This window comes from Python bivittatus, unplaced genomic scaffold, assembly GCF_059951505.1.
Source record: "Python bivittatus isolate LINGU-HERP-01145 unplaced genomic scaffold, Pbiv_v1 ctg000020_np1212, whole genome shotgun sequence".
Lineage (NCBI taxonomy): Eukaryota > Metazoa > Chordata > Lepidosauria > Squamata > Pythonidae > Python > Python bivittatus.
The window spans coordinates 66249877-66262875 of NW_028277030.1; the positions used below are offsets into that span (position 1 = coordinate 66249877).

At 36.7% G+C, this 12999-nt stretch overlaps 1 protein-coding gene across 2 annotated transcripts in view; it reads left to right on the forward strand.

Annotated features, from left to right (window-relative positions):
- Positions 1-12999, forward strand: part of TPD52L1 (TPD52 like 1) — a 34570-nt gene that overhangs the window by 19887 nt on the left and 1684 nt on the right. The window contains exons 4-7 of one of the 2 annotated variants that reach the window (XM_007439304.4): positions 5075-5176; positions 8031-8045; positions 10494-10532; positions 12406-12466. In XM_007439304.4, the coding sequence (XP_007439366.1) occupies positions 5075-5176; positions 8031-8045; positions 10494-10532; positions 12406-12466 (217 nt within the window). The remainder of the gene's footprint in view (positions 1-5074; positions 5177-8030; positions 8046-10493; positions 10533-12405; positions 12467-12999) is intronic. The other variant, XM_088140353.1, reaches the window with a different exon arrangement.

The window sequence follows — 12999 nt, forward strand, 5'->3', positions numbered from 1 at the left end:
TTTGTCCGGTGCATGATAGACTTTGGGATATAGGGCAACCTCCCTTCTATGATACCGAAACTGAAGGATATTGAAAAATAGGAACAAACTGGGCGATTTAGAATAAATATTGGTTATTAAACATACCTTGGACAAACTAACTCCATTTGACTTCCAAAGAGCGCATTATAGACAGATGGGCTTATCTGAGTCCAAGGATGTATATATTCTAAGGACAGCATCAGCAATTTAATGGATAGGAAATAAAGAAGAGAGCTTGGTTGCATCACTGAAGAGCTTTTTAATTCTTGCATTACCTCTCTGCAAAGAAGCTAGTTGTGTATACACTTTCGTAATGCATGACAGGCACCCAGTTGACAGACCAGCCTGTTTTTTCCATAAGTCTTCATTAATGACACTGACTCATTGACGTTTCTAGGTTCTAGAAGCTGCAGTTAAAGCATTTCCTTCTGCCCCTAACTTGTTCCAGGCCTTGGATCAGTTGCCTCAATATTCATAATATGAAAGAATTCATACACGTACAAACTTCTCCTTACAAAATATTTTCTTGCACCTTCATGGCAAATGTTAATATCCTACAAACGCTTACTTCAATACAACTGCTAAGGTTTAAATCTGGTATGCTCTAATCATCCATTTTCCATCCAGAAATATATGATTCTGATGATTACTTTGTTGCAATTTGACTTCCTTTATTTATTTCATAACTTCCCACTGGTGGATCACTTAAACAGATTCTAACATGTGCTATTCTCAGTACACTAACAAGTGTCAGGAGTTCCTTTTTAATATACTCACAGTAGATAGGATACAACCATATTAAGATATCCATTATGCCCAGTGCTAGATATTACTGCACATGGATAACAGTCACCACTACAAATATTGGACTGGCATTGGATTTCATCCACTCTCATCAATGGAAGCTTACTGCCCAGCCCAATCACAGGGTTGCTCTTGAGGAAAACAGGAAGAGGGAGTGCAGTGTATGTTGCCTTGAATTCTTGAGGGAAAGGCAGGATATGTACTGTATGTATGTATGTATGTATGAATGTTGTTGTCAAGATATGTATCACATGTGTAGCACTTCTGCTGTTAAAAGATACAGAGGCAGCTTATCAGGTCTCATTGCATGTGTTAGATCTTCAACATAACTTTGCTAACTTAACTAATCAGCATCACTGACAATGAGGGGAACAGCCAGGAAGTGAAAATTAGAATGAAGAAAGCTGTACCTTAAATTATAGTAATGACAGGCACCAAAACAGTAAAACAACCCCCTCTTAGGAGATGTTTGGAAACACTTGAGCACTGCTATGAAGAAAAGGTGGTGGCCTCCTCCTTGTCACAAGAGGGCAGTCCTTTGGTAACACAGTTTGTACAACTGTCGGCTTCCATAGCAGGCTGACATTGGTCACATGGTCCACATTTGCTGGAGCCCTGCTCTTTCTACATTTACAGGGGTTCCATGCATCAGTGAGATGGAAGTTCTGAATCCTGGACAAGAAGCCACAGTGGTGGTATACTTCATGAAGCATCTTTCTCAAAAATTCATGCCCCCTCTTCAGCTAATGAATTAGGTTGCTTGACCACCTTCTCACAACTCCCTTCTTTCCAGAGTTTTCAACTCAGGATGACAGAATGAATGGCTTATTTGCACGTTCTGAAGACATCATAGAAATATCTCTTAAGACTGAGAGTGGATTGACCAAAATTGGTTAGAAGGAAGCACAACTGTCTCATTCTCAAAGTTTATTATTGGAAATCCTTCTCCAAATGTTTTTACTTCTTTCAGATTGCTTTCTATGTTTGTGCCATTGACAGATAATCTGGGGTGCCCAATGACATAATCATGGAAGAATAAGGCAGCACAAACATGATGCCTTAGCAGGTTTTCTATATTATTATTTGTTAGTATTGTATCCCAGCTTTCTTCTAAGAATTCACAGTAGAGTTCATAGCACACTTCCATTTTTCCCCACGACAAACCCTGTAAGGTAGGTTGGAAATAATTATTGGCCTAATTATTGGTCACTAGGGGAGTTTTCACATATGAGAGTATCTTTGAGCCTGGGTCTCCTTTCTAACCCATTGGTCACTACACCACATTGGTTTTCATGTACTTGACTTGGTATATAATAATATAGAATATAAGATCTTCAGAAATAATCCACAGTACTTAGAACCTTTTCAGATGAACGGAACTTGCAGTGTGGCTAGATCACTTAGCAGGCTCACATTGGTTTGTAGTACTCCAAGAATTGTCTCAGATGACACCCTGAGAATCATTGCTATAGGTGACTCTTGAAGAATCCAGCAGATATATTCCTAGTATTGTAGTGGAATGGGGGGGGGAGAGGGGGAGTCAGACAGCAATATTTTTTATTTTTGATTTGTCCTCCTAAATTATTATAGTTGTCTTTAAGCTCTGCACTGAATAACAGAGACATAAAGTGTGCAATAAACAATCACTATTACCCAAAGAAATAAAACAGAGGCAGGATAGTAGTTGAGAAGGTAAATTCAGATAGAATCAGACAAAGTATCATATAATTACTTCAAATAAGGTTAAGCCAGAAAGACATATACTGAGTGTATGTCTGGGCCAGTGTTTCTCAACCTCAGCAACTTAAAGATGTGTAGACTTCAACTCCCAGAATTCCCCAGCCAGCCAAAAAAGTTGGGGAAACCTTGCTTAAGGAAAAGAGCACATTTTGGGAAAGGGCTATATCAAAATGACAGAAAGTTTAGGCTTTGTTGTGAAATTTGAATTGAAGACCCAAGAAAAATAGGTTTGCCTTGATTCTACAATAGATGGCACTGTTTCCTTTAATAATGCGCTTCTATTTATCTCACTTTATTCTTTTACTTCTCCACACCCCTAGAACACAGTTGTTTCCATTTTAAAACTATATATATATATATATATTAAATATATATATTTAAATATATATATATATTTAAATTATAATTAGTGAACTGGGTTTTACTATGTTTGGTGAACCATCTGCATGTAAATCTAAATAGACTGGTCAGTATTTTTACACAAGTTGAAGTAATAATTGTGTCTGAGTATGAGCACATACCTCCAGAGAGCAGAAGGAGAAAGGTAAATTGTGAGATGTGAATGAGCATATTCAGCAAATACTGTAAGCTAAAAGCTGACTTGCTAGTTTCTAGATTTTAAAACAGTTTAGCAGCCTTACTGAAGAATGCAAGCATAGCAAGTTAAAGCATGTCCTATAAATCAGTCATGTGCAAATTTAAGAGGATTGTGTCTGAATAAACATGGCATGCATTGTGTGGCTGTTTTAGAAGAAAAAGCAAAATTCCTTTCAATATGAACCTGTTCAAGGAACTCTAGAATTAGTGGGATGTGACTGAAATAACTATCATTACTTCTTGTACTATATCCCAGCTTTTTTTGGAATACTGCTATTGTGGTTGACATTTTATTCTTGAAATGCTCAATGCAGTAATCTTGATTTTGAGAAACTAGCTTGCCCATAGCCATCAAATGAATTTCATAGACGAAATTCATGAAAATTAATTTCATGCAATGCACTCTACATGGGGCTACCCTTCAAGAGTATCTGGAAGCTACAGCTGGTTCAAAATGCAGCTGCGCAGGTAATTTTGGGTGCCCCCAGATGGCACATGTAACACCTTTGCTACAGGAGCTGCATTGGGTGCCAGTTTGCTTCCAGGTCCAATTCAAGGTGTTGGTTATTACCTTTAAAGCCGTACATGGCATGGGACCAGGCTACCTGAGGGACTGTTTCATCCCCTTTACATCGACTGGTCTCACCTGGTCAGGCAAAGAAGGTATGTTACAGACCCCATCTATGAAAGAATGTTGACTGGTGGGGCCCAGGAGAAGCGCCTTCTCTGCCATTGCCCCTGCCCTATGGGGCCCTAATCCTTCCAGAAAGGACTGAAGACCCGGCTCTGCCAACTTGTGTGGGGCATGAAGGGGGGTAACCAACTCTGGGGGTGCCTAGCACCCTGAAGATGCTCCTGTAGGTTAATAACCTTTATTTACCATCAGTGCCTTAGAAGACATTGTTTATTTATGTACATTGTTTTATTGTATTTTAATCTGTATTTATTGTGGTTTTATTGTAAACTGCCCAGAGTCACTCTTTGAGTGAGATGGATGGTGACTAAATTTGAAAAATAAATAAATAAATAAGCGATGCAATAGTTTCAACCAGCACAGTGCTTTACACATCTGTACAACACAGATCATTCTGCCTGATATGCATCATACCAATGATCTGTGATGGCCTGACATGTGCTTAATGATACTTGGAGATGCACGCTGCTGCTCGTTCTTCTTTAGCCAATCTTCACAAAATGCAAGATAGTAGAATTCTAGACGGTCTCTCTTCTAGCTAAATAATCACATTTTATTGCTTCCCCCCCATTTCATTCATCAATATGTAACAGATAAATAGCAATTAACATATTAAGAAAACCTAAGTAGCATATACTTTAGTCTATAGTCCTGGATCTCCTAAAGCTGTTGATATATAAGCTTCTTATATTGATCTTTCTAGTCTAGAAAGTAAACACTGTAAGCTTTGAAAACTGTTTGACAGTGTTTTGGAATGTGGGAGCAGAAGTACAGTACCTTCTTAAAACACTGCTGTCATTTTTCATTTTTCTGTGTGAATCTCAAAAGAATGTGGCTGTTTTAACGACTGACTAATTAAAGCAGCCATATCTTCACTGCAGTTCATTAAAGTAACCATATTCTTTTTCAGGCTTGCATGGAAAAGCTGCTCTTAAGCGAATTACATATTACATTCCAAAACACCGCTTCCAAATCATTTTCAAATCATGCACAGCCATAATATTTAGAACCATAAGAATGAGTAACCTGTTTTAGATATATGTATGACTTGTTCACTGTTTTTCAAGTGAGTGTGCAATTTGGCACTCAGTTCTTATAGCAGAATGTTAGCTTCCTGATTTCAGCTATATGATATACAGATATCTTGAGGACACAAAAAACTGAATCCTGTTCTTAATTAGGATTACAATTTATGCTGTGCTGTCTTATAATTTCTAGGTATAAGAAGACTCAAGAAACTCTGACTCAAGCAGGGCAAAAGGCCACAGCTGCTATCAGCAATGTTGGAACAGTTATCAGCAAGAAGTTTGGAGATATGAGGTACACAGTATGGATTTAATTGACAGGATGAAACTTAGTTCCTCCTCCTTATTCTTCAATTGACTAGCACTGTAAAATTGAATCATGGTTAAATTAGCTTTCATTTTTCCTGTTTTATTGTATAGAAAATTGCTACCCTATTAAAGATACATTTCTGATTTAAATCCTGGAAAATTGACAATGGAACCAAAGAGCTTACATGTTGAAATCCAGTTTGCTAAATCTTACAGGTAAATTTATAGTCAGGCCACAAAAACTGTATTAGCTTAATTCTTTTCATGGATGGAATCTTAAAGACAAGTATTCTGAAGAATAACTAACTTACCTCCAAACTATTCTTAGAAATGCCAAGTACTGTGATGACTGCCCAAATTCCCAAGCAATTTAGAATGTTAGAACTTGTAAAACTGTCCAGGGCCTTCAGTACCTCCATTCATCATTTTCAGTGGAATGCTACATGGTGAATCTTCTCAGAGTCAAAGCTGTCTTTTATAGAAAATCAGATTTCATCATTGGTCATTTCAAGATAGAGCCAACTGATAAATAGCGGGGTTGTCTGTTCCAGGTTTATAAGCCTGCTAGGCAACTAGCTTTAATTTTGTATTTGCTTTGCTACTTATTGCCAAGGTTTTAACAGTTTGGTAGGATTGGAGTGAACGGCATTGGAGATAGGTACAAGATGAAAGGATTAACAACCTTTTTCAAAGAAATACTTTCCAATCTTCAAAACAATAACTGGCAGTAAAGCAAGATGACCTTGGCTTGACCTATAGGTTGCAAGTTGCCTTCCACCAAATTAAGTGGAAAATCCTATGCTGACTTTAAAAGCTGAAGCTCAATGATAGAGCAATTTATACTGTTGGATCTGAGACTTCTCTAATTCAATACTGGGGGTTGGCATTACTTATTTTCTCATCTCCAGCTCAAAGGAAGTGGGACTTGGGTTGCTTTTGCCCATACTAACTGTTGATTTTGTCTTAGCCATGTATTTTTCTTTCTCTTGGAAAATAATTCTTTGGGTAAGGACAATTTACTGTGCACCTCTCTGATATAATTCTGACTACTAATAGTTATGTTTTACCATGGTTATTTACCATTTGGTAAATAATGTGGCACCAGATAATTATCTCTACCTTGTTCTTAAAGAGTAAGAATGAAGATCTCATGTTAATAGATAAATAAAAGCAAGCTTTGAAAAAGTAAAGATAAATATTCTATGTCACATTAAATACTGTAGTGTGATATAAATATCCTTATATTAATGGAAAAAGTAGATAATTTTTATAGCACCAGGTTCAGGAAATAATTACGTGCCATCAGGTCAGTGTTAACTCTTAGTGACCACATAGATTGATTCTCTCCATGTTTATATCATCAAGGACCAGTTGTTGATTTTATTTAAATCAGCAGGATTTTTTTCTCTTTGGCTAGTTGACATAATTTATGCCACTGAATTACACACACCAAATGTGCAGTCCAGCAAGTGAGCTCTGCCATTGAATACTTTTAGTTCCCCCAATAGAGTTGGCTTGGAAATATCTTCCAAGTCCTGCTGAATTCATGTTGCAAGGAGAGCCACACTTGGTTGATTGATTAACTAATTAATGGCTAAGATTTCTGCGCTGCTCCATTCCAAATTGGCTCTGAGAAACAAACAAATCTTGGTGATTCTAACCTACCCCATGCTTTTAATTTTACCTAATTTTATCCATTCTTAACCGAAAGTAACTGACCCACCTATATTTTATGTTGCATTTGTTGCATTGATTTGATGCATACATACAATTTTTAAAGCAATATTACTGATTTAAGGGATGAACATGCATTCTGATCTAACACATTCTTCCTTTGATATTTAGTTTCCAAAATTGACGATGATGATGATGATGATGATGATGATACATGGGCTATTACATTTCTGCTCTCTAAAATAACTATGTTCCAGGGTATTAAATAGTTCTGAGCATAGCAGACATGGATTATTTGAAATCTTACAGTTTAACAAGTTTTCAAAATTATGTTAACAAGTTTTCAAAACTGTTTATGTTCTTATTAGAACCGTATTTGAGATTAAAAGTATTGATGGTTATAGGGCTGTACAAAACATTCGAAAGGGGAGCTACACAGAGGGCTTTCCACAAATTAGGCATCACTTTTCAAAGTCTTAAAGCATCTGTGTCTTTTGGAACATTGAACCTGGCTAGGACGGATGGAAGGTTATTTACTTACTTATTTAGCACTTCAGTAAAGAGCGGTGCTTTGCATGTGCTAACATACTTTATGAAGCACTCTTTTCACATGCTTTACACAGCCCTATTAGATATGACAGCTTACCACATGCTTAGTGTGCAGCTATACCAATCAACTTTTTATTACTGCACCAGCAAACAGGACATGTGATATACATTTACATTATATAGGTTCTGGTCATGAAAAATATTCACACCAGTGAGAAAACTCCACTGAAAGCATGGCTGATATGAAATGAAACTGAAGTACTTTTCTCCTTTAAAGCACTTCTCAACTTTAGTTGTAGAGCTGCTTTTTCAAGCAGGCAATCAAGATAGTTATAACTGTACTGATCTAGTCCTAGAGCCTCCAGTAAATATCTTTTCCAGACATTCTTGAGGGCCAATTTTCTTTTTTGCTGCACTGAATATTGCCAAAGATGGTACAAGTTTACAAATAGATGGTGCACACTGAGCAGTTTAATGAAAAATCAGGTAAAGTTATGTAAATATTGTTTAATCCCTTTTGACACTGAGTGTTCTGTGTTGGGTTTTGAAAAAAGAATTTCAGTAGCTATATACCCATGCTTAATTCTTCCTAATTTTTCCTCACGCTGCTGATCCAGGTCACATTCTCTTGGGTAAGGTGACTATATGTTGCTACTATTTCTTGTTCTCTCTTTCTCTCTCTTTCTTATTTGTAAGCTACTCAGAGTCATTGTGGACTCAGGCAGCCTTGAAATTTTATGAAGAATATATACTCGTGGATAAGCTGAGAATGTTAGGTGCCAAATTAGACCCCCAAAATTGGGTTCATCTTATCTGCAGATGGACTTATCCACGAGTATATATAGTAATACTTTTTTAAAGTACCTATATTTTCCATATATACTCGTGAATAAGCCCATCTGCGGATAAGCAGACCCTTGAATTTTTAACCAAAATACCATGAAAAATGCAAATCGGCTTATCCGTGGATGGGCTTAACCACAAGTATATAGGGTAAATACATACTGTAAATATTTGGCATAGTTTCTTACTATGACAATATTTTCCCCCTTTATGGTTGAAAAATTAAGAAGTTGTTGCTTTAACTAAAACATCTTTGAATGTATAGCTTGATTAAACAGTATAGAGATTGCTAAGGATTGAAAAAATCTGCACACATAATTGAGGATGATGCTAATACGATAATTAGGAAATTTAAAAATAGATCTTCCAACTATAGCTAGCAGTGTCACAGTAAATGTGCATGTATTGGTCTAAGCATAAATGTCCATAATGCTCCCAGTTATAGCCTAGCATTTTCCAGCTGTTTGAAAACTTCTTGTTTCTTTCTAAAAAACTGAAAATAGTTGGGTCAGCTCTAAATCTGTCCTGTTTCCCATTTTTTAGAATATCCATGGGCAGGGAATGACCCTGGTCAGATTGTATTGATTTGTGAATATGGAAGTATTGGTGGAATGTGAGGATGAAGTTTTCTGTCTTCTGTCTGCTCCTTATTGTTACAGGGCTAAATTCTGAACCAGGGCTGATAGCTTGAACTACCACAAATGTAATGGTAGAAGGAAAGTGCCTGATTGTCAGAAAAAGTGCCTAGTGTAGTTTCTAACAGCTCCCCTCAATTTCCTTACAAATTAATGCAGAATGAAACTGCCTGATTAAGCTGAATCACAGGGAGCTCCTCATCTACTCATGCAAAACTGAATAAAAACTTGAAATATTATGAACCTTATAATGTGTCTTCACAGCAGTGATTTTCATGTGTGAGAAATTATGTTGAGTGAAAAATGGACCCAATGGGCTTCAAGAACCCTTCAATTATTTTTATCTGTATCAACAAACTATATTATAATAGACTACCTTCATCTCTACACATCTTTCTGGGTTGAGATATAAATAATCCAATTTAAGATTATGTACGTGCATGTGTCTTTAAGTTTTGCTTTTTTATTGATTTTAATAAAATCCTTTAATTCTCTGTGTTCTTTTTTTTTTTTTTTTCTTGCCTTTGAGTCAGTTTTTGACTCCTGGCGACTGCCTGGACTAGTCCCTGCAGTTTTCTTGGCAAGGTTTTTCGGAAATGGTTTGCCACTGCCTCCATACTAAGGCTGAGAGTGACTGGCCCAAGGTCACCTAGCTGGCTTTCATGCCTAAGGCAAGACTAGAACTTATGGCCTCCTGGTTCTAGCCTGACACCTTAACCACTACACCAAACTGACAGTGCTTCATTTAAAAACATAAAAAAGAGGTTAGACACAGAAGATTTCCTCCTCCTCCCACTTGATAAAAAACTGAATAAATAAAGACCCAGGTAGCATTCAAAATACAGTCCTTTTAGAGAAGAATAGCATGACTCTAAAAGGCAACTCTTAACCTAAAGGACTGTTCATTTTGTCTTAATAGTAATGCATTGTAAGACTTAACCGAGTACTTAGGGAATAATTTCCTTTTTAGGGAATAATTTCCTTGTTTAGAACAGTTGTCTTGCAGTCAACCTCAGTTGATTTGAAGCTACTGTAGAACAATCAGTATGCATAGTTAGAATTGTCATCTCAGATCCTCTACTTGAGAATATTTATAAAGCCTTTGCTATCTTTTTATGTTGTCCATAACTATTATAGCAGGAATTATGGCCTTGCACTGCAGTCCACTTCTTTAATTTTTCTCTCTTCTTGAAAGCTGCAGTGCAGTGATGATTTCTTGTTACAGGCCCTAAGTCTGAATGAGCTGTATAAACTCTTCTTTCCCTGGAAGTATCATTCCCCTCCTTCCTGCTGTTCCTGTTGGCAGTAACTAAACTTCTCATGATAGGGACAATGTAAGATGAATCACTTAAAATGTCATATTAACCACATGTAGGTATTATCTTTCAATTAAAACTGAATGAAGTAGATTTAAAGTGTCACCAGACAAGATCTTCCACGATGTTCTGTGTTAGTGAAATTCCAAAGTAACTTTTCATCAGTGAGCATGCTCTTAGAATTTAAATTAGTCTACTGCTAGATTTCATTAATGTGAAATTAGTGAAGCTGCAAACTTTTAATAGCTGTGTATTTTCTATTCTCTTTCATGCTTTTGCAAACCAGCTATTCTATCCGCCATTCCATGAGTATGCCTGCTATGAGGTAACTACTGTTATATATGTAATGGTATTATAATTATAAAAATATTTGATCCTGCAACTTTTATATTGAATATTAGAAACATTTCATACAATTATATTTTCCTTTTTTTCTGATACATTTTTGATTAAAGAAAACTTTGTGTCAGGCTTGGAGTCACTAAAAGACACCCTCATGTCTGACTGAGGTTGAAACTTACTGGCAAAAGAATATTGTACTGTAGAGCAATAATTGATGATGGACAATGGAAAACATTCCTTATTTGAGCAGTGCTTTTAAACAAAAATGTTTGAAAACATTGTTTTGCTTGTATCTGGTGTCTATTATACTTAGGGAAAATAGGAAGCATTCTTGAGGGGAAGGGCAACAACTGAGTTTTCCTATCTTATTTTCTATTCTCAAGGTTTCCAAGGCCAAAGTCCCAATCAGATCATTTTAATTCAGAAGCAGACTTGATTCTAATTCCTGGCTAAAGAGTGAAATTCTGAGTTTCAGCTACTAACATTGCTTACACATCACAATATTTTTATGTCAACAATCTGATTCTCCTATAACAATGCCAGAAGTGAATGCTCTAACAGAATTTGAATCCATTTTAAATGGTTTCTGTTATTCTGTGCATTCAGTTAAAGCTTAAGAACTTCTGCTTTCTGCTTGGCATCAGCCTTCCAACTTAGGTGTTTCTTCCTATGCAAAGAATTGTAATACAGTATCCTCTGAACATCATTATTACTCAGATGCAGAGTTTTAATCTCAGCTACCCAAATTTCCACAAATTTGTATCAAGTATCTTTCTTGTTCCTGAAGAAAGATGCCTGGGAGAATGTGGCCATATAGAATTGGTATGGTGATGTAGTGGGCTATAGGGATGACCAACTATTTCAGAATAATTCATATTATCCATGTGGTCATACTGCACATTTTCTCTAAATGTGCAACTTTAAAACTTAAACAGTTCTTTGACAAAACTAAACATGAAGTTGCTCACTGAGCTTGGCCTATATAGTTGTGCTTCTATTTCATCTTTAATAAAAAGCCACCGCAGGTGCTCCAAGCCAGTGGGATTTATGAGTTGGACAAAGACAAGGGGGGCCCGATTCAAGTCCACCCTCAGCTGTGGAAGTTCACTGAGTGATGTTGGTCCAGGTACTATCTCAGCCCAATCTTCCTCACAGGTTGTTATGTAGGCAAAAATTGGAGCTCCTGGATGAGAGGCAGAAATTTTAAATAAATATCAACTACTTGTTAACTGTTAACACAAAGAAAGGGGCACAGTTCTTGTTCTTGGTAGGGAAATGTCAGGTTCAGCCCAAGAACAACAGCAAGACAGTACAGTTTAGCTCCTTTATTAGCTTACACCTAATAGACAGAATCTCGCCAGACTAAATCTACACTACAACAGTAGTTACTATAATCATGAGGCCCTTAGGGAGGGGCCAGTCTCATTCTCTTGGCTTTCCCACACTCCAGCTAAGGACTGAGGAGGTGGTTCCCCTGGAATGTCTCTCCCCCTTCCTGGCAACCTTGAAGCTCCATTCCAGAACCTTCCCCACTCATGCCTTCCATCACAGGGAAATAAATTAGTGCTATTCTCATCTTATACCACATTTCCCACCTTGATCCCCTTGCATCTATTTCTTTAAATTATTTTTAATCAAGAAACACACATGAGCAAATTATCTAAGTAATGCTACATTGAGTTTGGGCCCTAGTTCAATATAACTGACATTCAAAGATGGTTACATAATCTACAGTGGGTGGAATACATGGTGGAAATCATTTGGAAATCACTGGACTGCATTATCCAAAAATCAGTTAAGGAAATGAACAAGGATTAAGAGCTAACAAATTCTGGTCTTTATTTTATCCTTTTAAGGAATTCTCCTACATTCAAATCCTTCGAAGAAAAGGTTGAGACCACTGTTACGAGCATTAAGGTATGGGATATAAGAATAAAGGGATCAGGGCATCCAGGCACGCCCTAAGAAAAGTTGGTCAGTAAAGTCATTGTTGTGTTATAAGCAAACTGGATTTTCATTGAGTTCCTGCTGTGCATTCCCAATGCATTTTTAATCCCAGTGTGTTGTTTATCAACTGAAATGCTTGATTCAAGAGCAAGCCATATTTTCAAGTAAGCTTATTCCCAGATGTATAGCCAAGGGAACAGGTATGCGATTGTATAAAGAAGCACAGTGTGATATATTCATCTGTATTTTTTTCCAAGGTATCCAGAGCCTGGTAATTTCTATTAGTCAGATAGGTTCCTTGTTTACCCTGTGTTATTAATTTTTCCAAACATGTAACATTAGAACATTAAGTAGATGGATTCATAACCAACTTTGCATCTAATTTAAGAGCTATCTTGAATCAAGGAACTTCTGTATTTCAAAATACATAATTCAACACAAATTGTCACAATTCTGTAACACAAAGCTGTTGAATCTTGCCTTTTTTGTAGACACCAATAAGG